Below are 25,658 nucleotides of genomic sequence, written 5' to 3' on the forward strand. Positions count from 1 at the left end.
CGTTTTCTTTTCTTTGGTTTTCTCGGGAAACAAACAGGTTAGGTTTTGCAAGAAAGTATGACATGTTGTTCGCCTCCTTCCTTTGTGGGGACTGGATGGATGCGTTTAGGGTGTCATGATCGCCATCATCAAAACAACATCTTCTAACCATATAAAAAAAACAGAATGATTGCAATGGCCAAGGATCATGAAGGTATCGATATCGGTTCCATGGCTCGATCCGGAGATATCGAGTCATTATACCGTTGCCTTGCCAATAAAGACAGCAGGAACATTCTAGACGAGTTTGATCGAACCGAGCTTCGTAAGACGCCTCTCCACGTGGCAGCGTGAGAAGGGCATACCCATTTCGCAATGGAGATGATGAACTTGAAACCCCAATACGCTCGGAAGCTAGACGAGTCAGGTCTCAGCCCGATGCATTTGGCTCTACAGAACAAACGTTTTCGGACAGTGAGAGGGTTTATGTCCGTAGATAGTAACTTGATAAGGATCAAAGGAAGAGGGGGGATGACGCCTTTGCATTACGCGGCTCAGACAGGAGGACCCAACCTGTTGAGCGAGTTCTTGTCCGCTTGCCCTTCTTCCGTCGAAGATTTGACGATCAAGTGCGAGACAGTTGTACTCGTCGCCCTGAAGAACCGTCAGTTTGATGCGTTTAGGGTTCTTGTCGGATGGCTTCAAAGGGATAACCAAGTGGAGATGTTGAATTGGAAGGATGAAGATGGCAACACTCCACTCCATGTTGCTACATCTATGGATCAAATCGAGGTATTTGTTACACCCTTTTTATTCTTTTTTTAAAAAAATTAAATTTATTCATCTTGTATTAATATATACTGATGCATGACATATATATATATATATATATATATCCCACGAACTCCTGTAAAACTGCAAAAAAAAAATTATGTTTTCTGGTTCATTAAAATGTCACTATATAAAACCATGAATTTGTTAAATATACCACATAAATATATAGAATATGAAACTTTTAAATAATAAACGCTCACCTTTCCAAACTCAAATTTCCCACGAACGATGACGACATCGTACGGAGTCAGGTGACATCATCCGCTGGAATTTAATATTTACTTAAAAGTTTAAAAAATTATTTAGTTTTTTTTTTTGAAAAAAAATTATTTAGTTATTCCGTATATTTCCGCACGTTCACAGTTTTATCAGAGTTTCTCCATACACACACACACACATATATCTATGGTGTACATATACGTGGTTCATCTCATGCAGGCCGTGAAGTTGCTGTGCAAGAAAGTCCACGTAAACGCGAAGAACTTCGAGGAGAAGACTGCTTTGGACATATTCCAAAGTAAACAATCTTCTCTGAATCCAGACATCGCCAAAATCCTCCGAGGTGCCAAAGCGAAAGAGGCGAAAGAACTGACCGGTCCGACCAGAACCCTTCCGGAGTATCTGATGCAAAATCTGTCGATTTTCGAGAGACGAAACAAACTGTTGGGACTGAGCAATTTCAACAGCAGCAGGAAAAGAACCAGAGACAAAAGCGATATCCAGAGCTCAGTTCTTGTCGTGGCCATACTGATAGCCACGGCCACGTATCAGGCCGGTCTCAGCCCACCCGGCGGATATTGGCAAGACGACTCTTCCTCGAGCTCGGATGATGCCACAGAACAGCATGTGGCTGGCCAGATGACGATGAACTTCGATCCCGCGATATTTTTCTACGGTTTCAACGGAGTCTCCTTCTTCTCGTCCATGGCCGTGATCATTTTCTTCATCATTGGACTCCCGACCTGGACAGTTCTCTGCGGTTCGATCGTGGCTCTCGGGATTTCTAACCTCGGATCATTTGCCTATACGTTTCCGAACTCGGAAGATCCAAGAGAAGATGTCGGATCGTTCATATTGGAGTTGGCCTATCCGGTATGTGCTACATGGATCGCAGCTGTACCTCTTATAGCATACTTATTGCATGACATTCGTCGACGTCGGGTGGACACTTTCAAGGGAGGTATCTCGGGTCGGATTTGGGACTGAAGCCGTCGAAGACCATTACCTGACTACCATCAATAAGGTCATCGACCCATTTCACTTATCTTCTTCTGCTTCTTGTGTAAAACTTGTGCTTTTTGCCATAGTCTGGTTTGAATAATATCAGCTCCTGTGTTTGAGTTGTTTCACCTCGTTGGGTATTGTACCTTTTCGAACATCATTATATGTTTCTGCGAATAATTCAGTCAATTGGACCCATAAGTATATAGGCCCGAAAAAAATCGGGCCGGCCCGAGCCCGAGCCCGAAACTTCCGGGCCGAGTGGTCGGTAGAAGGTGTTGCTTCCACCACCGAAGTTACTTCGTCTTTGTTCGTGTGCGTCCTTCGACGCGCTCTTATGCTTTGTTCGGAAGAGGTACCCAATAAAGCTAGAAAGATGGGCCCACCATAAATCAACGACTCAACCACTCGTCGTTCTAATATAATCTTTGTCATCTTGCTTTTTTTTTTCTTAAAATTATTTATTTTTATATATCTCATAAACTTTGCAAAATTAGCAAAAATGAAATAGTTTACATCAGTCCGTTTTCACCTAACGATCAAAATTTACTGATATTATTACAGTAAAGCATATAAATAAATTAAAATAATATCACCTGCATGTATTCGGAGGAATTCATCGAATCTGTCGTTAGATTTTCAAACCCAATTCTACTTCTAATACAGACTTCGCCAAATAATCAGCAAACTGTATTTGTTTCTCGATATATTTTTTTGAATTTCACAGATCAATTTTTTTTTATCGTTTTTTGATATTTGTGAACCAAATTTCGCAGCGTAAAAGGGATATCAATGAAATAGTAGTTTGTGACTCTATATGTATTTACCGCTATCACATCATCACTTGGTGGTATCCAAGAAATCAAAGTAAGACATCTTCTTACATTCTCTTCTCCAAACAAACAAACATTCCAAACATTAGACTTACCTCTTTTACCTTGTTTAGAACAATATTATAGACTTCATTCACTAAATAGAGTCTTTCATTCACTAAATATTGTGTTCTTTGAACATAAAAAGTAAATCATAAGGGGATCTCCCCCAGCTCTGTTGGTTTGAGAGCCCACTTCCTGAACAAGAGGTCGTGGGTTCAACACCCAGGGTATGGAGATTTCCCCTCCGGCCACCTTCGGTTGCTTCACATCCCACACGTGTGGTGCCGGTTGTGCGTGTGGATCGGGATTAGTCTGGGGCCTTTGGGCCTGGGATTACCCGATTATCAAAAAAAAAAAAAAAAAGTAAATCATGTTTCAGACGTGGAACCGCTTTGATAGCTTTGGATTTTAATATGTTATCTTAAATTTAATACATTGAAAAAAATATGTATTATATATTTACATATACTTTATCCATAATGTTCCTAATGACACATTATATCTAAAAGTCAAATTATAAAACATCAAAGACACGACGATTTCAAAAGTGACTAATAAAATTATTGCGAATCGTGACCAGTCCAATCGCACGTGCCGCGCGTTCCTTCCTTCTCTCTATTATTTTCTTCGTCCCCGCCCCCAAAAGCCGGTTTCTCCTAGGGCTCCGTTTCAGTTCCAGCAATCTCTCTCTCTCTCTCTCTCTCTCTCTCTCTCTCTCTCTCTCTCTCTCTCTTTGTGTATTGGTGATCGAAGGAGACTTACCGGAGGACCCTTTGCTGGAGACTGCGTTGTGTCGCCGGAAAAGTTGTATCTTTCGGTGTCGACCTGATTTGGGCTGTTTCTGGGTTTCGTTGTTTTGATTGTGGTTGGATTTAGGGTTTTGTATCTGGTGTGACGTTGGTTTTGATGGACGAGGGATTGGTCGACGATATAATAAAGAGGTTGTTGGGGGCGAAGAACGGGAGAACGACGAAGCAGGTGCAGCTGACGGAAGCGGAGATACGGCAGGGCGAAGCAGGTCTTCCTTAGCCAGCCGAATCTTCTAGAACTTGAGGCTCCTATTAAGATCTGTGGTATTGATGATAAACATAACCTGAGGATGTTCTCATACTATTAGCTTCTCCCTTGTTCATTCCTTCATTCATTTATTTTGCTTGAAAATTTTGAATTTGAGGGTACAGTTTAGCTCTGTCGATGTGTTTGATTGAGAAACGTGGAATGTAATGGTTTTAGTGAAGAAGAATCTGTGCTCGTTTTAGCTTTATGGTTATTACGTAATTGGGTTGTCGAAATTCAGAGAAATGTGTATTAAAGGGTTGATTCTGTTGTTTCTGATAAGGTTGTTCTTAGTTTGATCAGGAATAACGAGACATTCGGTGATATGATAATGCTTGTTATCTATGACATTGTTCTTTAGGGACAGAAATCACGGTTCTGAATGATCTTTCATTTTCATCACGCGGGCATGCCTCTAACTTTTGTCATGAGATGACCAGTATAAATTGTAACGACGAAGTTTCTGTCATTCTTGATATCGAAACTGATATTGCAATATTCTTTTGAATTTGCTTGGCCACATGAAGCATAACCTTTATGTCGATTTACTCCTATACCCACTGTAGCCTTTTGTACATGTATCACATTTGATGGAAGAACTCAATAGCTGCTTAAATCCAGCTTAGTGCATCGTGTTTAATATAATCTCTGGTGGTAGCTCATGCTTGTGTATGTTTGCAGTTCGGGGTTTTGTCTGTACAGTTAATAACTTGTTAAGCTCCTTGTAACTGTGCAGTTTCTGTGTTTTGGCAGGAGATATTCATGGGCAGTTCTCTGATCTTCTGAGGTTATTTGAGTATGGTGGTTACCCACCAGCTGCCAACTATTTGTTCCTTGGGGACTATGTAGATCGTGGAAAACAGAGCGTAGAATCCATATGCCTCCTTCTTGCCTACAAGATCAAATACAAAGAGAACTTCTTTCTTCTCAGAGGGAATCATGAGTGCGCCTCTATAAACCGCATATATGGATTTTATGATGAATGCAAAAGGAGATTTAGTGTACGTATATGGAAGACATTTACCGACTGCTTTAACTGTCTGCCTGTTGCTGCCCTTGTTGACGAAAAGATCCTCTGCATGCATGGTGGGCTATCCCCTGAGTTGAAGAACTTGGATCTGATCCGGAACATTGCTCGTCCTATTGACATTCCTGACAATGGACTACTATGTGATCTCTTGTGGTCTGATCCCGATAAGGACATGGACGGATGGGGAGAGAATGACAGAGGTGTGTCTTTTACATTTGGGGCTGATAAGGTAGAGGAGTTCCTCCAAGAGCAGGACCTTGACCTAATCTGCAGAGCTCATCAGGTAATTTCGGGAGACTATCCTTCGAGCCCTGCCAACATTGGCCTGTGACAAATCATTCAGTTAGCTTTGAAATACTGTTTTTTCTTCAACCTATGAGCAAAAATGTTCATTCCCATCTTATGCTACCAAAATGTTCACTGATGTGTGTTGTTTCTGTAGCTTGATGATGCAGAAGACGTTCTCTTGCTGATGATTTCTGTTATTTTGTGTTCTCTTATAACTCATTGAAAGTTGATGTTTCCACTTAGGTAGTGGAAGACGGTTACGAGTTCTTTGCAAATAGGCAGCTAGTGACCATATTCTCTGCCCCAAACTATTGTGGAGAATTTGATAACGCGGGCGCAATGATGAGCGTGGATGATTCCTTGACCTGCTCGTTTCAGATCCTCAAGGCATCCGAAAAGAAAGGGAAGCCTGGATTCGGCAAGAATGCATCTAGGCCCGGAACTCCGCCTCGCAAGGTAAGGCCCTTATAAGCAGTGTTCAACATATTATAATACTTGAAATCAGTTTTGCGACATTCATGATTTGGCTAGAGCTTATTTCCTGATCATGTGTTGTTCTTCAGGGTGGGAAAAGTTGAGATCAAAATCAAGCCACATTACACTTGGTGGGTTTCATGTTTCTCGGCTCTGGATGTGAACTCGTTTGGGAAAAAATCCACAGCCGTCAACAGTTCAATTGCTGGATCACTCTAACTTCATGATCGACCGGTCAAGGGTATCTCTGTCTTTTCCTTTCCAGATTGAAGTTTCTGACTTAGGTTTTAGTTTATCCAATGGGATTTGTCGTGTCTTGTCTTTAGATTCTCACTCGTGGTGCTTTATGAACAGCAATGAAAAGCTTTTTGTGGGTTTTAAACAAACTCCCAAAAAGCTTCATTTGTGATGGTTTTGTTACGAAAGTTTCGGCCTTTTCCCCATTACTCGTGAAATATTATGCCATATGTACATGATGAAATCTTGCTTTCTCCACAATTATTACGGAATGCAGTGTTAGTGTTTCTGCACAAATTTATAGTTTATATTATAAATTCATATTTCTGCAAAAATTTCTATGCGTTTGCAAATATATAATATGCAATACGTAATTATAGCGCCAAAAAAAAGTGTTGACTATCGAGGTTGCTTGTCGCGATATGGACGAGGGTGACTATTTCGATTATTAACCGAATAACCGTACTGAACCGAATCGAACTTGACATCAAAATTGAACGGTTATAATTTTCTTAAATCCGAAAAAACCGAAATCGAATCGAACCGAACCGAACCGAATAAAAAAATATCCGAAAAAACCGATGATTTTCTTTTAAAAAAATGAGTTTTTTTACCGAAACTGAACCGAACTGAAAAATAACCGAACCAAAGTTTATATAAAAACCGAATGGTTATAGTTTTTCTATAAACGAAATAAACGAATCCGAACCGAAACCCGAAATGGCCAAGAAAGGGGTTGGATACCGGTTGCTAAAAAAGAAAAGGGTCTTTTCAGTAATATTATAGAATCAGAGGGCTCGACTGATAAATCTAAAAAAATGCGAGGGCCGCAAAATCTGAAACTATAAATGACCAAGCAGCCCCTCTCCAATTATGAAGTTGAAAAAACAGGTACTTCGAAAAGCTTTTAGATTTCCTTCTTTTTATTTTTTGGGGTGCAGAGGGATTTCTAAAAATTTCATTGGCGAATGAGTGCGGAAAAAAGGGGGGGGGGAGAAATCGTCTAAAATAGAAGGAATCTTCGAGACTTTGTCGGAATCTCGTACATGAAGGCGGCGTCTCCGGCGGCCGGAGGAATCGGACAGCGGACAGCGGCGTCGCTTGTGAATTCTTTCCGACTGGCTGCGGTGGCGCAGCGGTTGGCCTTCTTCGTTCAGGCTGGTCGCCTGAGCAACTACAAGGATCTCGGCGAGTTCCGAACCTGTTGTATCACTCTGGCTAAGTAATTCGCTCCACCATGTCTGCAGATGTTTGTATTTTGAGCTTATTCTGCCTTCTCTTCGCCTCCTTGCTTTCTGGGATTTGGGTTTTAGCGTTTTATTTTTTGCTTTTTTTTTTTTGTTACCTGGTTGGATTGAATCGTTGAGTTGCTTTCTCCGTTGTTAATTGGGTCTATTTGATAAATGCAGAGGCATCGATTTCGCGATTGCGAACAATGAGATTCCATCCAAAGCTCGAGAATTGCCTTTCCTGCTCAAGAAGGTTGGTTTCTTCTTCTGTTTTAGGGATTTTTTTGTTGATGTGGTTGTTGTATCTTTTCACTTGTGTGCTTAGATGCCTCAGTTAGTGTGCTCATAGTGATTCTTTTGTGTTATGTCGTGTAGCTGTGCAGGCGTAGAAGTGAGCATTATTCCATATATGCGGTGTTAATGGTGATGATGCTCTCGGTTAAGGTAACAAGAGAAAGAGTTCTCTGACACTTGTAGTTTTGGGCGCTTATGGTCGTGTGAGATTTTGGACCTGATGAATGCTTTTTCTCTATGAATAAGCATAATACTCTCTCATTAGCTAGTTTTTACGGGAAGGCTACCTTATTTGTGACTTTTTAGGTGCTGGATAATATAAATGGGTCCATAATGGTCTCACTATATCATGTGTGGGATGATAAATATAGGCTGACGTTTGAAACATCATCCGCAAAAACTCGTATGGTTTATGATGTATCTATCATACTGATTGTGTTTAATGTCATGGCACAGAATGCTTGTCAGTTGGGATGGTTTCAGCAAAGCGACAGTCAGGAACTTTTGGCACTTGCTGATGAGGTCTGCATCCTTTCTGGCAAGAGTTTGGCAAATGAATCTTTAGCATTCAGGGAATATTTATGTGTTACGTTTCTGGTCTTGTTCAGATATGGAATGGTTTTGGCAGTCATGGAGGTAGCAGCCCTAGTTTGGAAGGCTCTGGCACTCCATTTTCACTGATCATGGAGAGGTAGGTCTTGCCACAGTTCTTGTGTAATCGAGTTCTAACAGTTTATTATTAGGCACTTGTGTATTCTCAAATGCTTTTCTCAAGCTATACTATCTTTTAGGATGAAAAAGGGTAAGAAATTACTGTCTCTGAAAATGAACTTGGTGAAACTAAGGATCTTTTCCTTTCTCTCTTTAGGTTCTATCCATTCATGAAGCTGGGGCTTACTCTTCTTTCCCTTGAAGTGAAGGTGAGCTTGTCTTATATTTTATTTCTATCACATATCTTCTGATGTTTTTTTTCAAAGTGTGCTTTAATTAGCTTTCTTTGTTTGGCAGTCTGGGTATACAATTTTGGCGAAAGACTTCTGTATCTCGAAGAAGATGCCTCATACTACTCAACAGAAAATAGTATGTAACTTCATTTTTTTTGTTACGGACTTTTTGTGTATTGGTCACTCATTATCCGATTCTGCACCTCCTGGAAATGATTTACTTGTATCAGTCATTGATAATATTTACATCTTTATCTGTCTGGTATTTCATGTGCTGCATATAGTCTTTATGCAGTCAGGTGGGTTTGTGCATGTGTTCTGTACTTACAACACTTGCATTTTGCTGTTGCTGAAGATTTCAACTACTGGGTGCTTCATATTATACAATTTATAAGGACATCTAGTTTGCCAGTCCACATTCTTTCATTTTTGTTTTTCAGTCTTTGTTTATCTCATTAATATACCCTCGTACCCTTCGTGGTTAGCATAATGTGTCTTACTTGAAGAATCTTGTTTGCTCCTCAGCTGTTATTTGTTGCCCGAACAGACAGCATTGAGACATCTGCTTGTATTATAAATCCTCCAGAAGTCAGGTATAGCTGAATTTCCTTCAGTTGTCTTCTTTTCGAACTTCATGTGAGGTAATATGTTCTTATTATGTTCCTTCCTTTTGTATGAGAATTGCAGCTTCCTATTGAACGGAAAGCCAGTTGTGAAGAGAGTAAACTTCCAAATGGTTTGGGCAGTTCTATCGTGACTTGGAATTCTTCTGAGTTAATTATGTGGAGGAATATTTGTTTATTGTTATTTAATTTGTTTAGGATCCAGGGCCTCAGCTCCCAACAAATGTTACTCCATTGCTCAAATATGGGACGAACCTGCTACAAGCAATGGGCAATTTCAATGGTATGTTGTTAGTTAATATTTTTTTTGTTCATTTATCTTTGTTTTAGCCATCCTTATCTCACGAAGATGCTCAATATTATAAGGTCATTACATCATCGTTCTTGCCTTTGTGGATGTGATACTGCTGCCTGAAACATCTGTGCTGAAAGATTACGTTCAGTCTGAAAGCATTGAATCAAATTCAGGTACACTCTTGAGCGATCCATGGAAGAGAAAATTTGCTTTAAATGTCACTGTCTTTTCTTCAGTTGTAGTTATATCATTCAATGATTTGCTCATGTATAGTTGTAGAAACAAAGTTCTTTTGAAGATTCACCATTCTTTTTTCTTATAATTTTGACTGTAGATGCTGACCTAATCGAGGGGCCATCTCGGATATCTCTCAGTTGTCCTATCAGGTATCCACTGATGCTTTTCTATAATTGGCTTTGCGTCTAGGGGGAGTTGTGTACAAGTGCTTTGACATTCAAAAACAACTGTCTTATTTACTTCATCTTCATTAACACAGCCACAGTCGTATCAAACTTCCTGTCAAGGGTCACTTGTGTAAACATCTTCAGGTAATACATTTTTTTATCCAACATTAGATATTATGGGGTTGTCTATATTTCGATGTTGTTTAAATCAGCATGGTGAAAAACTATTTCTTTCGTAATGAGCATTCGGTGCTCTGGTTTTGTTTCATTCTTTTGGTGTTTCAACATTGGCTCAAGTACGATTCTGATAGGTAGACATGTTTCTTGGTTAACAAATGCGTAGTGAACTTTTTGTGTGAAGAATAGAAGTTGGAAAAGCGTTTGGCATAACTAGAGCTGTGGAACATCTGGAGATAATAGTGATTTATGTACACTGTTCAATATTTTTTTTAAATTTATGGTACTTGCTGCTGTAGTGTTTTGACTTCTCGAACTATGTCAACATCAATATGAGAAAACCATCATGGCGCTGCCCGCATTGTAATCAGCCTGTCTGCTATACTGATATTCGTGTGGATCAAAACATGGTCAAGGCAAGTATCTACGACATGTTTACTCATGGACATGCTTTATAAATTTTTGCATGCCACCGTCTATGTAAAGTAACATCTCTCGCATACCATCAGGTTCTAAAAGAGGTTGGAGATAATGCTGCTGATGTGATAATCTCTACCGGTGGATCATGGAAGGTTGCGGTGGAAAACGATGAGACAATGGAACCTGTGCGTGAAACCAATCATGATCATGAAGACCAAACTAGCATCTTAAACTCTGGCCAGATGGTTTTGGATCTCACGGGGGACGATGATGAGATGGGAACATTTGGTAATACTGAGGTTGAAGACCAGAAGCCCCTTTTATCCGATATTCAAGGTCAATCTAGTAATGCGAATAACGCTGCTTTGAATGGGGACTTCTCTGGGTTTCATACCTCCAATGACCTACCACTGGATTCTATTATGCTGGATCAGTTTTCTGCTCCAAGCAACGGTATGCCACAGCCAGCACAAACTTCAGAAGCTGCCCTCGGGCAAGAATATATTGACTCATCCCCAATACCTAGAAGCCGAGATCCCGTAGCAGTACAAGCCCTACCCATACCGTCCTTACAGACCTCATCTACCACGGAAGGCAGACCCGCAGCCACTACCACCACGTTCAATGCATCAATACCCATTTCTCAGTCCCCTCAGTTTCAGGCTTCCCCTGTTATGCCTGCTGGACATTACATGGCTTCGGCTTCTCAGGTTCAGACATCATCTACACAGGATAGACCTGTAACTACCACCATGGTCAGCCCACCGATACAAAGACCTCAATCTTCTCAGGCCCATGCGCCATTTGTTATGCCCGTTGGACATTGTCAGGGTAGTACGGCCAGGTTGATGGAGAGATGGAGACTGTATTACCGCAATCCATCTCAAGTGCCAGCCTCAACCTCATCCCATGGCCATCCTTCAATACTGGTTCGCTATCCAATCCCCACTTCTTTCTTTCTTAACTTGTTTTAATGCATATGTTTCGTACAAGGTTGTCCATGCAACAACCCTCCATCACCAGCCTTGAATCCGAGTGGCTGAGTTTTGATTCATATACGGATATGTTCTTTTTCTTGCAGAACATGAGAAGCCAGTTTACAACGCCCCTAAGACAACCACCATCCTCACACGAGTCTCGGGCGGCCAACATAAACTTTGGCCACCAAACCCGGTTTGTAAGCAATGATCAGATAAACAGCCTTAACCAAGCAGGTCCCACGGTTCAACCCGTATCACAAGTCAGCAACCTAGTGGACCAGACCTCGGCTAATAACACCACCCCTGCCAACTGGCGGCCAGTGGGCCGTATGAGAGGAAGCCTTGTGCCTGGATCTTACTCTGCATCTCTTGACCACATGATCATCCGACCATCCCAACAACAGTCCCGGACAACTAGATCGGCTCAAACCTGCCAGCCACTTCCTTCAATGGATTCTTACAATCTACCTGATATTCAAGCGCTTTTGGCGAACCAAACCCCTGGGATGGGTATCCCCCAGACGCAAACCGTTATAGATTCACCGCCTGTGACGGTTCTGCCTCCCGATTTCACAGAGTATTCTGGTACAATGCCTCCTCCAGGGACATGGTGGGATGATATCTTTAGTTAGGACAGCAACTCTACTAACATGGTGAAACACGTTTAACATGGTTGTGAATTCTTTGGTTTAGGTTTGAACCGGTTTAGGCTTGTGATATGGCTACCGAATTCCCGGTTTGTTGCCAGGTTAAAATGTTGTCAAGAGGGCTTGATTCCATCTGCAGTGATGTGGAATTTTTTTTTTATAAAAAAAAGGTGGTGGTTGGTGTATATTTCGGTTAACGTTTGCTTTTGGTACGGGTTATGACCACTGAACCGGTCGGTTTTGGTTTCATGGCGGACCCTTTTTCTTTTAGAGACATCTGATTTGGTTTGAAAAATCCAAAGAAAATTTATAACAAGGACGTTATTGCAATGACGAAGCCTGTTTCGGTAATGATTATAATTATTTATCATGTTATTTTGTTTAAACATGTGTTTTATTTTCAGAACAAATTCGTCTCCGTAATTGCTCCAAAATTATATAACTTTCCTCACTTGTTTAGAGACATGACAGCGAAAGAAATGAATCTTACAACAATTGTTACATTACATTAAATGATCTGTAAGCTTGTTTATGTACAGTTCTGTCTGAGTAATTGATTAAGAAGCACATTTTAAGGAAGGTTTGATTAATTACAAATTACAGGAGGGATTAATAAGAAAGAAAATCATCAGAAAACCCTGGAGAGGAACTGAAGCTGGCGGAGAAGAGGAGAGAGAGTCTCCATGAGCTTCTCGCAAGGGTGATTGTGAATTCCTTCGTAAGTCGTCACGATGATGCTTGGGTCTTTTGCCTCTCTCTGCACTTGTTTCTTCACGTTGCATGTCTGGTACGTACATCTGTAATAACTCCTGTATATATATATATATATACATACATTATTACACACAACCATACATGCATACAAACTTTGGAGAATTGAATTAATAGTATTTTTTGTTTCGACCGATTTCATTCTAATTTTGAACTTTAATTTCATTCTAACTTTACGAAATGCATCTTCATATCTATGTGTGTATGTAAGTTAATTACACATACATTTATATATTCATGATAAAAAAAAACTACATGATTCTGCATGTATCATCAAGAATAATGTCCGGTTATAATTTTACGCAGGACTACGTTTTCGGGATTCACTTGAGGTGGTGTGTATATATATATATGTGCACATATAATTACATATATATGTATATATACCTGGGATGAGCGTTGTTCTTGACAGATTTCTGACCATATTTTCGCCATCGATAACCGTCGTCAAGAACATCATCAACACTCCTCGTATGAAACGCGATCCTCGGGGTCGCCGCCGATCCCTTCCCTTTCCCTTTGTTACTCTTCACACCCGCTCCTCCTCCGACGTTCTCCGGCGCTGGCGCCGGAAAGTTCACCGGAGAAAAAGAAGAAGACGCCCCCTCGTTTCCGCCGGATAATGGAGCCATCATCATTAGGGTTTTTTCAAAGGACGACGTCAAAGGGTTTTCTAGGGTTAGCATTGGGTCTCCACCTTCCATTGTTACTATGTGAAAATGCGAAAGAGAAAAACAAGAAGTTGCAGAGAATCTAAAGAAGAAGGAATATAAATGGAAAAGGGTTTATAAGCCAACTACGTTTCACCCAACTTTCTGTTCAACTGCCTTCTTTCCCCCTTTTAATTCCTTGTGCCATTAGACTTTTATCCCCACAATTTTCCATCTCTCTTTCTTTTCGATTTTCTTCATATATATACACACATATATAAGAAAATATTTATATCATAGAATCACATAACGTATGGTAATTTGGAAAAAAAATGTTAATCTAAAATTGTATATCAATATATATATATAAGATAAAACAGAGAGGTGTAACGTATATGTTATCTACGGTAGCAGAGAATAATATTTCAATGTAAGAGTTAAGATCCTAAATGTACTTATGATATAATTGTTAAATGGTAAGGCTTAATTACGTAATCTTAAACTTCAGATAAAATTGTCTCTTCGGGGGCATCCGATAAAATTGGAACGATATAGAAAAAATTAGCGTAAGGCGGGCAAAGATGACATGTAATCTTAAAACACAGTTTCAGATTTTACATATATTGGCAATAGCACGGACGATATATCACTCCATACATACATACATCTATCTATCTATATATATATATATCCATGTGGCCTTTTTAATAATAATATTGCCACGTATTTTTACAATTTTATTGATAATTGAGAGATCGTATGCACTTTGTAAGTAGCTTTCCACATATTATATTCAAAGTGAGGAAATTAAGTAATATTAGAGTATATAAACCTCTCGTGCATGATTAATTAAATAAATGAAATTAATGGCTTGGATGTGATGGGCAGTAACTATTAACTATTTGATCAACAGATTCAGGTGGGGGTTGTTTGGAACCCTCCAAATTATTATTAATTATTATCAACTCTTTTGCTCTTCGAACTAACCAAACCCATGCACGTGGAAGCTTCCCGTCAATACACACACACATATAATTAAATTCGGATGGATATATTAGTATTACCCTTAAATATTTGTCGGATATAACTATACTTGCAATATATATACGTATCATATGTTATATGGCTAACTAGCGATCCTTGTCTGATGCAGACTTGCGCATCATTTTATTATCATCCGTCATTTTATTACTATAAATAATCCCATCTTTTACACACACACACATATATATATATATATATATATATATCAGATAAGGTGTAACAAAGAACCAAATATCATTACGTGAGAAATGTTAGTATCCAGATCGTGTATATATATATATATAACAGATTACAATCAAATCAAGATTATCAATAACCAGAAGATATTGTATTTCGTAAAGAGGCCTCATCCCCATTTTCAGACAAGAGCCGCACTCTCTTCCCTTCAACAACAAACTTACCACTTCTCTCCATCTGCAACCACACGCACAAGTGGGATCTACGTTATTTGTTAAAAATGAATGGAAAATGGCATTTATAAAGAGCTATGTCCAGTTTCTATTTAAGGGGTTTTTTTTTAATTAAATAAAAAAAGAAGAGAATTCCCAAGACCAATTTACCCCATAAGCTAATATATGCATTACCTTGCGTCTCAAGTAAGCAGTAGCATCTTGTCTTGAAGAAAACTCCGAAAGAAGCGTTGGGGCATGTTCATCTACAAGAGATTCAAGCTGTTTAAACTCCATGACCTCGCCAGCTTCCTGAAATTCATACCACCCAATATTTTTTCCAGATAACAATCACACACCTTGCGGAGAAGCCGTTTGCAGAGGCTTTTTAACGTGATTTCCGACTCAGTGGTAGCGATTGCACCATCATGTTTCCGTTTCATTGAAGGCTTTTCAATAATAGAGTTGTCTTCTTCCTCTTCCTCGTCCTCGTCACTGCTACCTAACGATGTCTTCTTCCCCTTAAAACGGGCGCCCGCTATTTTCTTTGGAATGTCTTTGATACCCAGTCCCTGCTTTCCAGCCGTGGCTTTGTCCTGCAGGAAAATCACGGGTGAACGAACTATCAGCTCTACTAACCTCTTCTCTAAGAACTGTTCGGAGGGAAGATGTAAGAAGAAGATTCATACCTGGACCAAATTGTAAAGATTCTCTTGATCTTCCTCACAAAACATCCTCCTCTCACCTGAGAGTTTAGCCTCTCCTTTCTTTGACTTCTTTCTGCCAGTCGCAGCTCCGAGAAGACCACGCGACACAAACCCATATTTATATCCTCACCAGTCCTGAGAGGGCTCTTCGATTTGCGGTTCTGTTCAGTTTCAAAGATTCGACAATCTTATCAGCAGCAGGGTGGTAAATGTAACAGAGACGACACTCTTCTTCAAGATTCAGTAGTTGTTACCTTCAACACTAACATCTCGGCTCTCAGTTGCCACTTCCAATCTCTATTGGATCAGCTGCATCAGGAACCGCAGGGGATGGCTCATCTGTTCGCTTAATCTATAAAGGAGAATCCAACCATCAGTCCTTACCAAGCAGGGATTAGATTTACATACGTGGATGGAATCCAAATATAAGAGGACTAATCACATTTGATGTGGGCTCCTTGAAAATTGAAATGCTTAATGAACAGAAAGATAATAACATAACATATCCTGAGAGAATAAGGTAGAACAGGATAACCATCAAGGGTTGGCATAACTAATTGGAATACTAACTTACTAGTATTCCTTCGAGATCGGTTGAAGAGTAGGAATGGACAAGCTTCTCTTTCTCTCTCCGCTTATATCTAAACCGAGAAAAAACATCGAAAGAGTCAAACACCACACAGCACGGTCAAGAATGTTATAGAGAGGAAAGACGATAAGCTTATCTACCAACCTTCCTTGAGGCCGAGTAACTTTTGCAACGGGCTCAGACTTAACAGGCTCATTGTCACTTTCACCTTCCTTCTTTGCAGCTATTGAGTGCGAAAGAAGAAAAAGAATCTTTAAGATTTGCAATGCCATAAAACAAAAAATATAAGTGTTAAAAGTGATAGCTTTGTCTTTACCATAATCTTTGTTAGTCGCTGCTTGCTGCACATTAACAGAAAATAGAGAGAAAGCCATTTGTTGATAGGATCAATACCCGGTGAGTGAGAAATTTGGAAAGAACATTGTGAAGATAGAAACTACAGCCTCACCACTTTCAATTTCTTGAGAATGTTATCAAACTGAGTTGAATCGAACGCCCAGGGATTTGGCTTGTCCACACGAACACCTGCTCCCCAATTTCACAGCTCAGAATTACGATAAAAACTAAAATGTGTACGCATAGGCAAACCACCAAATATATTTGCAATCATACTGATAAGTATTTCAGGGTTTACGTCAGAGGCAGGAAGAGAGGAAAAGAAGCAGTAAATGGTGAAGATCAAGAGGAAGGAGCTGAAGAAGTGGCTGAAGAAGGAGCTGGAGGGATAAGAGAGGGGAGCTGAAGCAAGAAGGAACAGCTGAAGAGAAAGGTACGCTGCTATTAGATTTGTTTGTTTGTGTATAAGGATAGTATATGTTGATTGTGTTTGTTGCATAGTTGGTTAGTAGTTGTGAATAAACAGCTGTATTGTCTGTTATGGTTAGGAATATGGTTAGCTGTTAGTAATTCTGTTAGGATGGGATTGTATAAATAGTGTAGAGAAGGGATTGAAGGGTTTTTAGGCAATTTCTAGTACAGAATTGTAAGGGGAAGAGAGTGGGGACCTCTCTCTAATCAAAGTCATCCATCGTGTACCTGTTTTCGGTGATCAATAAAGCTGGGCAGTTCTTCTCCAGCTGAGGAATCCGAGGTCTGGACCATAACAAATTGGTATCAGAGCAAGTCTCATCAATGACGAAGACCAACGCGCAAATAAGAGAACAATTGGAAGAAAGAGCCATGGACAGAGGTGAAAGAATCGATGAAACAAGGGTGGAATTACAGAGACAACACGAAAAGATGGAAGAGTTACAGAAGCAGTGTTCTAAAATGGTCTACCTGGAGAAACAATGCGCAAGGATAGATTCGATGGAGGTAATGCTATCAAAAATATGTCAAATGCTGGCTGGTAGCCAGGATCGGCAGGAATTTGACAGAAACGTGAAGCCACAAGCGAGTAATCATCAGCAGAATTCGCAAGGGAATCGCGAGGCAATTCCAGATGCGACATGCAATCCAGAATCAGAAGAAGGAAACAATCAAGCACAAGGAGGTGATCAAGAGGCGAGAAACGCGACACATCGAACAGAGGGAGATAGTGACAAGTATCAACAAGATCGATTCACTGGAAGCTGCAGTACACACTTCAAGAGGATCGAGATGCCAGTATTTGAGGGAACAAATGTGAATGCATGGATCATAAGAGCTGAAAGGTATTTCTCAATGGGACAATGTTCAGAAAATGAGAAACTGAGGTTAGCTGCTATGTGCATCGATGGACATGTATTGAGCTGGTATGACTATCAGAATGGGAAGAAACCATTTAAGGATTGGGCAGACGTGAGAGAAAGGATAACAAGAAGATTTGGTGGAAGGAAGCTGGGCTCACCTTTCGACAGACTACTGTCATTGAGACAAACAGGTACGGTAGAAGAATACTTGTGTGAGTTTGAAGAATTATTAGCTCAGGTACCTCATACTCCTGAAGAAATGGTAGAAAGTACATTCAAAAATGGATTGAAACCAGAGATATTGGAGATATTACAGATTTTCCGACCTAAAGGCATGGAAGAAATAGTGGATGTGGCACTGAGCATTGAAGGCAGCAAGCTAAGTGCGGTGTGTGGAGGAAAAGGAGGTAGTGATGGAAAGAACTGGAGGACGGGATATACAGGCTCATCATTCAGAACAGTTTCAGTACCTACTGAAAACCAGAAATACCAGAACCAATCATACAGGAGCAATTTTCAAGAAAGAGGAAGACAGATCAATGGAGGAAAAGGACCAAAAGAGGAGGGTGGAGTTCAAGAAAAGAAATCAACATTCAAAAGAATGTCTGATGCTGAATTTGAAGAGAAAAGGAAGAAGGGATTATGTTTCAGGTGTGATGAGAAGTTTTTTGTGGGACACAGATGCAAACAGAAGGAGTTACAAGTGATTTTGGCTGAGGAAATACACATTTGATGTGGGCTCCTTGAAAATTGAAATGCTTAATGAACAGAAAGATAATAACATAACATATCCTGAGAGAATAAGGTAGAACAGGATAACCATCAAGGGTTGGCATAACTAATTGGAATACTAACTTACTAGTATTCCTTCGAGATCGGTTGAAGAGTAGGAATGGACAAGCTTCTCTTTCTCTCTCCGCTTATATCTAAACCGAGAAAAAACATCGAAAGAGTCAAACACCACACAGCACGGTCAAGAATGTTATAGAGAGGAAAGACGATAAGCTTATCTACCAACCTTCCTTGAGGCCGAGTAACTTTTGCAACGGGCTCAGACTTAACAGGCTCATTGTCACTTTCACCTTCCTTCTTTGCAGCTATTGAGTGCGAAAGAAGAAAAAGAATCTTTAAGATTTGCAATGCCATAAAACAAAAAATATAAGTGTTAAAAGTGATAGCTTTGTCTTTACCATAATCTTTGTTAGTCGCTGCTTGCTGCACATTAACAGAAAATAGAGAGAAAGCCATTTGTTGATAGGATCAATACCCGGTGAGTGAGAAATTTGGAAAGAACATTGTGAAGATAGAAACTACAGCCTCACCACTTTCAATTTCTTGAGAATGTTATCAAACTGAGTTGAATCGAACGCCCAGGGATTTGGCTTGTCCACACGAACACCTGCTCCCCAATTTCACAGCTCAGAATTACGATAAAAACTAAAATGTGTACGCATAGGCAAACCACCAAATATATTTGCAATCATACTGATAAGTATTTCAGGGTTTACGTCAGAGGCAGGAAGAGAGGAAAAGAAGCAGTAAATGGTGAAGATCAAGAGGAAGGAGCTGAAGAAGTGGCTGAAGAAGGAGCTGGAGGGATAAGAGAGGGGAGCTGAAGCAAGAAGGAACAGCTGAAGAGAAAGGTACGCTGCTATTAGATTTGTTTGTTTGTGTATAAGGATAGTATATGTTGATTGTGTTTGTTGCATAGTTGGTTAGTAGTTGTGAATAAACAGCTGTATTGTCTGTTATGGTTAGGAATATGGTTAGCTGTTAGTAATTCTGTTAGGATGGGATTGTATAAATAGTGTAGAGAAGGGATTGAAGGGTTTTTAGGCAATTTCTAGTACAGAATTGTAAGGGGAAGAGAGTGGGGACCTCTCTCTAATCAAAGTCATCCATCGTGTACCTGTTTTCGGTGATCAATAAAGCTGGCTACAGGATCATGCAACACATCTACAGACGGTGCTAGCTGTATTACAGAAACACAAGCTATACGCTAACAAAAAGAAGTGTGAATTTGGAAGACAACAGATAGACTATCTGGGGCATATAATTTCTCAAGAGGGTGTATCTACAGACCCAGCTAAGACAGCAGCAATGCAAAAGTGGCCAACCCCAAGCAATGTGAAGGAATTAAGAGGATTTCTGGGGCTGACAGGATATTACAGACGCTTTGTACAGAACTATGGCACCATAGCCCGTCCCTTGACAGATCTACTAAAGAAAGATGGGTTTAATTGGTCTGAAGATGCTTCGAGTGCATTTAGGAAACTAAAACAGGCTATGACATCTGCTCCAGTTCTGGGACTACCAGATTTTCGTGAAGATTTTGTGGTTGAAACGGATGCCTCGGGATTTGGCATCGGAGCAGTCCTAATGCAGAAGCATAGGCCAATTGCCTTCTTTAGTCAGGCTCTGTCTGAAAGGGAGAGATTGAAACCAGTATATGAGAGGGAATTAATGGCAGTGGTTCTCTCTATCCAACGTTGGAGACACTACCTATTGGGTAGAAGTTTTCTGGTTTGCACAGACCAGAAAGCCTTAAAATTCTTACTGGAACAACGCGAGGTGAGTATGGAATACCAACGTTGGTTGACTAAACTACTGGGATATGATTTTCAGATTGTTTATAGGCCAGGAGTGGAGAATAAGGCAGCTGATGGCCTGTCCAGAATGCCACACAACACGATTCTGGAACCAACATGTATGGGGTTAGCCATAACTATTCCGAGAAATATACAACTGGTGGAGGTAGAGAAAGAAATTGGGGAAGACAGTGATCTGAAGGAGATAGTCAGCAAGCTGAAGGAAGGGGAAACCAAAGTGGGAAAGTATCATTTGCTACAAGGTATGCTGAGATATAAAAACAGGTTAGTAGTTTCCAAACATTCAAGTTTCATTCCTACAATTCTGGCTGAGTTCCATGACAGTAAGATGGGAGGGCATTCAGGGGTTTTGAGAACATTAAAAAGGATACAGGAGTTGTTTCATTGGGTAGGAATGAAAGCTGATATTAAGAAATATGTAGCTGAATGTGCTGTCTGTCAAAGCCAAAAGTATTCAACTTTGGCTCCAGCAGGTCTCTTGCAACCATTACCGATTCCAGAACACATTTGGGAGGACATTTCAATGGATTTCATTGAGGGCTTACCAAGATCAGCAGGTTATAATGTAGTACTGGTAGTAGTTGACAGATTGAGCAAATATGCTCACTTCATAGCCTTAAAACATCCGTTTACAGCTATGGTGGTTGCTAAGGTTTTTGTACAGGAGGTAGTCAGGCTACATGGGTTTCCAAAATCCATAGTATCAGACAGGGACAAGGTATTCCTCAGCAACTTTTGGTCGGAATTATTTCGGATAGCAGGCACCAAATTAAAGTTTAGTACAGCCTATCATCCACAAACAGATGGACAGACAGAGGTATTAAACAGATGCTTGGAGACATATTTGAGGTGTTATGCTAATGATCATCCCAGGAAATGGATTCAATTTCTGAGTTGGGCAGAGTTTTGGTACAACACTTCGTTCCACACAGCATTACAGTCCACACCATTTCAGATTGTGTATGGAAGAGAACCACCTACATTACTGAAATATGAGGAGGGATCTACTTCTAATTTTGAACTGGAAAAAGCACTAAGGGAAAGGGATAGAATGATATTGGAGATCAAGCAGAAACTTCAAGCAGCTCAACAGAGAATGAAAGTATCAGCTGATAAAGGGAGGCGAGATCTGACATTGACAGTAGGGGAGTGGGTTTATTTGAAAATCAGACCATACAGGCAGAACACTCTGGCAGCAAGGAGTAATCAGAAGCTAGCTGCTCGATATTATGGCCCTTTTCAAATAGAAAGCAGGATGGGAGAGGTAGCATATAAACTAAAGTTACCTAAGGGGTGCAACATTCATCCTGTATTTCATATTTCACAGCTTAAAAAGGCTTTGGGAGGTAACATCCAACCAAACCAATTACCAAGGCAGTTGACAAGAGATCTGGAACTACAAGTTCAGCCGAAAGACATCAAGGATTCCAGGTATACTAAAGAGGGTCGGTTGGAAGTTTTGGTTGAATGGCAGGATTTACCAGAACATGAGAGTACATGGGAAGTGGCTGAAGATTTCAACAAGCAATTTCCTAGCTTTCAGCTTGAGGACAAGCTGAGACAGAAAGGGGGGAGTATTGATAAGTATTTCAGGGTTTACGTCAGAGGCAGGGAGAGAGGAAAAGAAGCAGTAAATGGTGAAGATCAAGAGGAAGGAGCTGAAGAAGTGGCTGAAGAAGGAGCTGGAGGGATAAGAGAGGGGAGCTGAAGCAAGAAGGAACAGCTGAAGAGAAAGGTACGCTGCTATTAGATTTGTTTGTTTGTGTATAAGGATAGTATATGTTGATTGTGTTTGTTGCATAGTTGGTTAGTAGTTGTGAATAAACAGCTGTATTGTCTGTTATGGTTAGGAATATGGTTAGCTGTTAGTAATTCTGTTAGGATGGGATTGTATAAATAGTGTAGAGAAGGGATTGAAGGGTTTTTAGGCAATTTCTAGTACAGAATTGTAAGGGGAAGAGAGTGGGGACCTCTCTCTAATCAAAGTCATCCATCGTGTACCTGTTTTCGGTGATCAATAAAGCTGGGCAGTTCTTCTCCAGCTGAGGAATCCGAGGTCTGGACCATAACAAATACATGTATATACACGAGTGTACCAATAATTAAATGAACCATATATGATCCTAAGCTTATGTAAACGTGCCCTTAGTAGGTAACTTCAATTTCTCTTCTCAATCCTGCAACTTAGACCACAGAATGTATATGATACGACCAACATTTACAAAACTTAACCATAAACGCAGATTTCACATTTGGGCATTCAATTCATAGTTCATACATTCGTATATAATCTCACACAATTGAAAAAGTGCACATAATATAAGTACATTGGCCAAGAAGCTCCGCTCCAGTTTTCTCATCTCAATCCTACAACTTTCACCTGCAAAATTCAAAATTTCCCTTCTAGTTCCCGAATTTCGTTTCAGACATCAAACGAAAGCATGGTCATTTGCACAAAATATGGTTGGAGAAATAATCAACAAAGAGATTGAGATACATATAAAGGCAGAGATGAGAGACCTTTGACCCCTTGCCTGTCCTTGCCAAGCCCTTCTCCTTCTTCCCAACCCTAAAACCATCATCCTAAAAGATCTCCATAACCTAAACGCACACATATATAAGCACAGAGGTCGTACGGAAACGTAGTTACCATCTGTTTCATCAGCCGGAGCTTCCGGTGCCGCCATTTACGCTTCTGATTCTCCGGAGATCGTTGTTCCGACGATCCGCCGCCGTTTCTTTGGATTTCAGAGAGGTTCGGAGAGAGAGAGGGGAGGGGGGGAAGAGGGAAAACGAACACCGTGAAAAAACCCAAGGCGGAGGAGAGAGTATCCTCTGCTTCGCGGTCTAGTGGAAGAGGAGAGATTTGGCATTATCAACGGTGCAGATCCAATAAGAGATTGGTGGGTTGGGCTTGTTGGTTATCTCTTCTAAAATAGATTGGGCTTCTTACATGGAAAGAAATAAAATGATGTTTGGTTGCAAATTTTCTCCATACTTCCATTGTAAGAGAACCATAATTTTGTTTTTTTCACAATAACCAAATTTTAACTCGATTATTTATCTATAAAAAGGAAGAAAAATTGTTAGTGCAAAAATATATATAAAAAAACAAGCTTTTTTTTTATTTCAATATAAATCACTGTAAGTATTTACCCTCCATATATAAGTTGATATTTCACTATGATTTACACTTGGAAAATTCAATATTATGGATGTGGGCGATGTTCCATACCATTCTACATGTTATTACATGTAATCAAATGGCATAATGGTATTTTACAAGCCGCACTTGCTCGTCTCATCATGTGCCTACGAGTGGATATATATGCATATACATTACATATATATGTATATGCATCCTCTTCTATGGTCCTATTTTCAGCTTGTTTTGAAGTGGGATCAAATCCTTATTGTTTTTTTTTTTTTGGAGATCAAAGGGAGAGGAGACATCGGCTATTCGAATGGGGTCAATATTGGGTGACTTGCCCTCCTTCGACCCTCACAATTTCAGCCAACTTCGACCCTCCGATCCTTCCAACCCCTCTGTAAGTTCTTCCTCATTCTCGCGAATTTCCCCCGATTCCGTTTGTTTCTCGGGAAAATCCGGTGTTTCTGGTTTTCGGGTTCTTGGGGTTTGTTCTTTGGACGAATACCCAGATGTCTTTTTCATTCAAGCTTGTTGAATTCGAACGAAATTACTGCGAAAGTTTGTGTTTTTTTTTTCCGATGTAAAGGTTTAGGCTTCTTAGATCTTCTTCTCGGTCAATGTCCGTCCGTAGATGCTAATGTTTTGAACTTTTAAGGACCAGAAAAATTGAGATTGCCAGGTTTTGGGATTTGGATTGTTTTCTCGATCCGTATTGGTAAGTCATGGGTTTGATCTGTTTTGCAAGTAGAACTTGTATGAACCCAGAGAGCTGCCATTGCTACAGCATCTGCTTTCCATCTTCCAAACTTCAATGGCGGAATAATGGCATACATGATCCTCTCTCCATTTGTTTTTTTGCTTAGTTTATGTATAGAGAGCATCATTCTGGGTTGGTTTTGCTGTGTTATCGATCAAGCTGAGTGTTTGTTCATCCTTCTTTTCCTCAGTTCCTTGCAAATACTGATTTGGTATAAATGTTTTTCTTATGGTTAATCAACTATCTGATTTTGTTCTACTTTCAAAATCTGCTCGTATTTGTTGTTGTTTCTTACCAAATTGAAAATGAGTTTTCTTTCAAATGCTTATGCTAATCTATAGCGGGCCAATTGAAGAACTCAAAGATCCATTTTTTGAAGCACCCATCTGCAAGTTTGAGATTATATGAGATGGTGGGTGAAGATAGAATTCATGCATCCTCACTTGATCTTTTCGATATGTTTTTTCAGAGGATGATACCCACTACCTATCATCCTACTCACAACCGGACACTTCCACCACCGGATCAAGGTAACATTAAGACCGTGATTCGTGTTTACTCGTGTTGTTTTTCCATGTTTTACGTAATTGGCGTTGACCAGTTGATCCGATCATAGGGAACATCCAACGAAACCTTTTTCCCGGGGTGAGAAACTTCAGATCGTTTCTTGAAATCGATGATTATGAACAGCCTGAATTTCTTGGATTTTGTCACTACAACTCTGTTGCCCTCACCTGAATTCATATCTCTTTTACCACCTCTTTTGCAGTGATAACTACCGAGGTAAAAAACATACTCATACGAAGCTTCTACCAGCGAGCTGAAGAAAAGGTCAGATTTTTATCATCATCTGGTTTTCTTTACTCTCGATCTGATCGTTACAATCGATAATGGTACTCCATCTTTGTTCTTGATTTGGTGCGAGTTTTACCCGACACTGTTCCGGTTTTCTTACTGATCTCAGCTGAGACCGAAGAGACCTGCTCTAGAGAATCTCACTCCGGAACAGGGGAACAAGCATTTCCGATCTGCTTCTTCTTCTTCTTCGGGCTTGTGAGATCGGTTTAGGGTTTAAATGTTGTATCAATCATATCATAGAATGGATCTGTGTACTGATGTTAGTGTTGCAAACGGTTGAAATGCAATGAGGTCTTAAAGCATACAAGCTTATGAGCCTTTTAGAATTGTGTACATAGCTGTTGTCAATCAAGGGAAGTGTCTCTCCGGTTATTGGTTAACCGGTTTTGATTTGGTTTGGTTTGGTTTGATACGGTTCCGTTCATTTCGGTCGGCTCAAAATATGACTTGAAAAAA

The 25,658-nt window shown here is 40.1% G+C and overlaps 4 protein-coding genes, 1 long non-coding RNA gene and 2 pseudogenes across 5 annotated transcripts; 4 read left to right on the top strand and 3 right to left on the bottom strand.

Moving 5' to 3' along the window:
* Positions 1–150: 150 nt before the first annotated feature.
* Positions 151–2,225, top strand: LOC104809653 (annotated as a pseudogene).
* Positions 2,226–3,544: 1,319 nt separating this feature from the next.
* LOC104809362 (serine/threonine-protein phosphatase PP1 isozyme 3) lies at positions 3,545–6,291 on the top strand. Its single transcript, XM_010535324.2, is given in 5 exon segments — positions 3,545–3,916; positions 3,918–3,982; positions 4,719–5,278; positions 5,527–5,739; positions 5,847–6,291. Coding segments are annotated over 5 exon segments (954 nt in total). The 5' UTR covers positions 3,545–3,815; the 3' UTR covers positions 5,862–6,291.
* Positions 6,292–6,887: 596 nt separating this feature from the next.
* Positions 6,888–12,198, top strand: LOC104809363 (E4 SUMO-protein ligase PIAL2). Its single transcript, XM_010535325.2, has 16 exons — positions 6,888–7,216; positions 7,404–7,476; positions 7,599–7,667; positions 7,974–8,039; positions 8,126–8,208; positions 8,386–8,437; positions 8,526–8,597; positions 8,987–9,054; positions 9,149–9,197; positions 9,283–9,367; positions 9,451–9,552; positions 9,714–9,765; positions 9,876–9,927; positions 10,260–10,376; positions 10,470–11,309; positions 11,462–12,198. The coding sequence occupies exons 1-16, from the start codon at positions 7,041–7,043 to the stop codon at positions 11,990–11,992; spliced, it is 2,487 nt and encodes an 828-aa protein (XP_010533627.1). The 5' UTR covers positions 6,888–7,040; the 3' UTR covers positions 11,993–12,198.
* Positions 12,199–12,348: 150 nt separating this feature from the next.
* On the bottom strand, positions 12,349–13,568 carry LOC104809365 (probable WRKY transcription factor 56). Its single transcript, XM_010535326.1, has 2 exons — positions 13,166–13,568; positions 12,349–12,816 (listed from the first exon to the last, which is right to left on the bottom strand). The coding sequence occupies exons 1-2, from the start codon at positions 13,480–13,482 to the stop codon at positions 12,636–12,638; spliced, it is 498 nt and encodes a 165-aa protein (XP_010533628.1). The 5' UTR covers positions 13,483–13,568; the 3' UTR covers positions 12,349–12,635.
* A 1,121-nt stretch (positions 13,569–14,689) lies between these two features.
* Positions 14,690–17,205, bottom strand: LOC104809654 (annotated as a pseudogene).
* Positions 17,206–22,639: 5,434 nt separating this feature from the next.
* On the bottom strand, positions 22,640–23,245 carry LOC104809366. Its single transcript, XR_002024001.1, has 3 exons — positions 23,087–23,245; positions 22,957–23,005; positions 22,640–22,816 (listed from the first exon to the last, which is right to left on the bottom strand). It is a non-coding gene; the product is annotated as an uncharacterized LOC104809366 (long non-coding RNA).
* Positions 23,246–23,809: 564 nt separating this feature from the next.
* LOC104809367 lies at positions 23,810–25,595 on the top strand. The gene is made up of 4 exons (XM_010535327.2): positions 23,810–23,984; positions 24,814–24,874; positions 25,114–25,175; positions 25,309–25,595. The coding sequence occupies exons 1-4, from the start codon at positions 23,901–23,903 to the stop codon at positions 25,399–25,401; spliced, it is 300 nt and encodes a 99-aa protein (XP_010533629.1). The 5' UTR covers positions 23,810–23,900; the 3' UTR covers positions 25,402–25,595.
* Positions 25,596–25,658: the final 63 nt, after the last annotated feature.

Source organism: Tarenaya hassleriana, unplaced genomic scaffold, assembly GCF_000463585.1.
Source record: "Tarenaya hassleriana unplaced genomic scaffold, ASM46358v1 Cleome16, whole genome shotgun sequence".
Lineage (NCBI taxonomy): Eukaryota > Viridiplantae > Streptophyta > Magnoliopsida > Brassicales > Cleomaceae > Tarenaya > Tarenaya hassleriana.

What these genes read in the sequence shown, in the direction of transcription:
- LOC104809363 (XM_010535325.2), top strand. Translation starts at nt 7,041, where the DNA reads ATGAAGGCGGCGTCTCCGGCGGCCGGAGGAATCGGACAGCGGACAGCG. An exon ending in TGCCTTTCCTGCTCAAGAAG is followed by an intron (nt 7,477 to 7,598) that starts GTTGGTTTCTTC and finishes TATGTCGTGTAG; the next exon opens with CTGTGCAGGCGTAGAAGTGA. An exon ending in TGATGATGCTCTCGGTTAAG is followed by an intron (nt 7,668 to 7,973) that starts GTAACAAGAGAA and finishes GTCATGGCACAG; the next exon opens with AATGCTTGTCAGTTGGGATG.
- LOC104809365 (XM_010535326.1), bottom strand. Translation starts at nt 13,482, where the DNA reads ATGGAAGGTGGAGACCCAATGCTAACCCTAGAAAACCCTTTGACGTCG. An exon ending in AAGAACAACGCTCATCCCAG is followed by an intron (nt 12,817 to 13,165) that starts GTATATATACAT and finishes ATATATATACAG; the next exon opens with GAGTTATTACAGATGTACGT.
- LOC104809367 (XM_010535327.2), top strand. Translation starts at nt 23,901, where the DNA reads ATGGGGTCAATATTGGGTGACTTGCCCTCCTTCGACCCTCACAATTTC. An exon ending in CCGATCCTTCCAACCCCTCT is followed by an intron (nt 23,985 to 24,813) that starts GTAAGTTCTTCC and finishes ATGTTTTTTCAG; the next exon opens with AGGATGATACCCACTACCTA. An exon ending in ACCAGCGAGCTGAAGAAAAG is followed by an intron (nt 25,176 to 25,308) that starts GTCAGATTTTTA and finishes TACTGATCTCAG; the next exon opens with CTGAGACCGAAGAGACCTGC.